We start from the raw sequence: 2,610 nt of genomic DNA on the forward strand, positions 1-2,610 counted from the left end.
CAGTCAAATTTCCTACGGTCCCTGAACTGATCACTGTGATCTCCCCTTCACACTTTCCTGTTCCGGTTCACCAGTCCACTGAGTTCCAGGTCCTGTTATTCATCTACATTTAATAAACCTGTTAAACTTTTTCCCTTGGTCTCTGAGTGGTTCTCTGCATGTGGGTCAGATCGCTTAAACCAATCATGACAAAATCCTCCTTCTCACATATAAAGCCTTAAATGACCAAGCTCCATCTTATATCAGAGATATGATTGTTCCTAACAGAGCACCTCACTCTCAATCTGCAGGTTTACTAGTTGTTCCTAGAATTTCTAAAAGTAGAATGGGAGGCAGATCTTTTAGTTATCAGGCTCCTCTCCTGTGGAACCAGTTACCAGTTTTAGTCCATGAGGCAGACACCCTGTCTACTTTTAAGGGCAGGCTTAAAACTTTCCTTTTTGACAAAGCTTATAGTTAGAGTGACTCAGGTTATCCTGAGCTATCTCTATAGTTATGCTGCTATCGGATTAGACTTCTGGAGGACATAGGTATCCCCATTTCATCATTTTCTTTCATTCCATCTCTATTCTTCCACTCTGCTGAATCTGTTAGTTCAATCTCTATTGTTCTGCTTTTTCTCATAGTAGCTTTGCCTCGTCTGTTCCTGTTTGGCTGTGACGCCATCCTGGAGAGAAATATCAGCTGTGCTGCTGCCATCAACACCTTAGTTCATAGATGTAGGATATTGGCCTGTTTTTTCCAGTGTAGTCCTGTTTCTCTGACTGTGGCTGGCTGGATGTGCCCTCTTCTGTTGATAAACTTCCATCTTATCAAGGACATTGCCTGTGGTCAGCGTTCATGGACAAATTGAACACACTCATCATAAACACACAACTAATGTCTCAATATGTCAGATGGACTTCATGTGACTACGCCTCTGATGTAACCCCTCTGCTGAAATGTCTGTCTTGTGTTTACATGTGCCTATTTTTGTGCAGAGTTTTTTGATTTCTCAAACTGTATCTCGTCAAGGATAAAGTGTAAAATATGTTTTATTTCCCTCTCTCTTCCCAAATGTGGCTCCTGTCTTTCCACAGAGACCAAGGCAGCGCTAGGTAACCGCCTGGACCTGGCCAGTCAGGTAACCGGCGGGAACCTAGTAGCATTGTCCCAACTTAATCAACTGATTTTCCTTCAATAGAAAACTGCCTTGAGATGACATGTGTTGTGAATTGGCGCTATATAAACTGAACTGAACTGTTTTAGCCTCAGATAATATCTCTAGACTAGAAAAATAAATTAATCTACATATATTCCCACCTAAGATCTGAACATTCCTCCAGTGCTTCTTGCTTTGATGCTTTCGGCGGTTCTGTCAGGGACCGTATTTCTGGGTTGGGCCCCAGTGTTTCCAGATCCTGGGAATGAAAAAACAAACAAACAAAAAACAAACAAAACAAAAAAGCAACATGAAGCACATAAAGGGTACAGGAGGTTGAAAGCAACAGACAGCAGCAGGCCTGTTATCTTAACTGCTCATATTTTGCCAGCAGGGCAGTACATCCAGATTATTGTGTGACTGAGTGCGCGCGCTCCTGTCCTCTTCTGGTGCGCATCGGCACACGCGCGTCCATGGAGCGCTCCCGCAGCTTCCCGCAGCTTCACCGCCTCGGAAAGAGGATTTTAACAGGAAATTCGGACTCAGTCCGCCTCTCTGAGATAATGGCTCCCCGTTCGTTACGGTCCGTTCTGCATTAAAGAACCTCCCCGGTATCATTCCTCAACTTTTATTTTTTTTTCTAACCACCCCCCTTCACTTTAAGGGGGGGGGGGGGGTGCTCCGTTTCCCTGGAATTACAGCAGCTTGTGGTTCATCCTAGAGGCAGGAAGAAGGGGAATCCCTATGGATGAGGCAGCCGGACAGGAGATGCCGCCGCTGGGTATCCGACACCGGGATGGAGCCACGATGCGCCAGCGGAGGGTGAAAGCGAGGCGGAAACGGCGAAAGGAGCTGCTTTTCATCCAGATCTGTTTGTTCGGAGGATTCCTGCTCGCTGCGAAGGGCTTCTCATACTTAAAGGATGATCCAGGTGAGAGTTGAGGATTGAATCTAAATAAGAATCATTTTCCTCTACTTTAAACCACAATGTCTGTTTCTTTCTGAATGAACGAGAAGAAAAAATCATGAGACACAGCTTGTCATCAGTTATACGATTAAATTAATCATATAAAAATGGAAATTTAAAGCAGAGGTGGTGAAATTTTATGTAAAAAAACTTGGAAAACAATTCTATAGTTGTAAAGTTTACATTCAACTCCCATTGCTTTTATTTTAATTACAGCTCAGAAAGAGCGAAAATGAAATATTACATGAAAGTGCAGAGGTTCATATATCAGACCCCCAAAAATAACGCAACAGACTGGCGATTCCCTAATAATTCAACATAATTACTTCAATCTGTATTGATTCATAGTAAAATAAACATATTCCATTTTTTATTGATACATTTTTTCAGTTTCTGTGGCAGCGATTAATCTATTATCAATTAATGTTTTAAAAGAGATTATATATTTGATTTCAATCATGTATTAAATAAAGTTATATATATATATATATATATATATATA

At 41.7% G+C, this 2,610-nt stretch overlaps 1 protein-coding gene across 1 annotated transcript in view; it reads left to right on the forward strand.

Moving 5' to 3' along the window:
* Nucleotides 1-1,626: 1,626 nt before the first annotated feature.
* The window catches only part of slc24a3 (solute carrier family 24 (sodium/potassium/calcium exchanger), member 3), a gene marked incomplete at its 3' end in the record, with an annotated part of 81,008 nt that continues 80,024 nt past the window's right edge, over nucleotides 1,627-2,610 (forward strand). Inside the window, exons 1-2 of the mRNA XM_015397370.1 lie at nucleotides 1,627-1,752; nucleotides 1,863-2,072. Of these exons, the coding sequence (XP_015252856.1) occupies nucleotides 1,886-2,072 (187 nt within the window). The remainder of the gene's footprint in view (nucleotides 1,753-1,862; nucleotides 2,073-2,610) is intronic.

Source organism: Cyprinodon variegatus, unplaced genomic scaffold (genome assembly GCF_000732505.1).
Source record: "Cyprinodon variegatus isolate N-32 unplaced genomic scaffold, C_variegatus-1.0 Scaffold858, whole genome shotgun sequence".
In the NCBI taxonomy this organism is placed as follows: domain Eukaryota; kingdom Metazoa; phylum Chordata; class Actinopteri; order Cyprinodontiformes; family Cyprinodontidae; genus Cyprinodon; species Cyprinodon variegatus.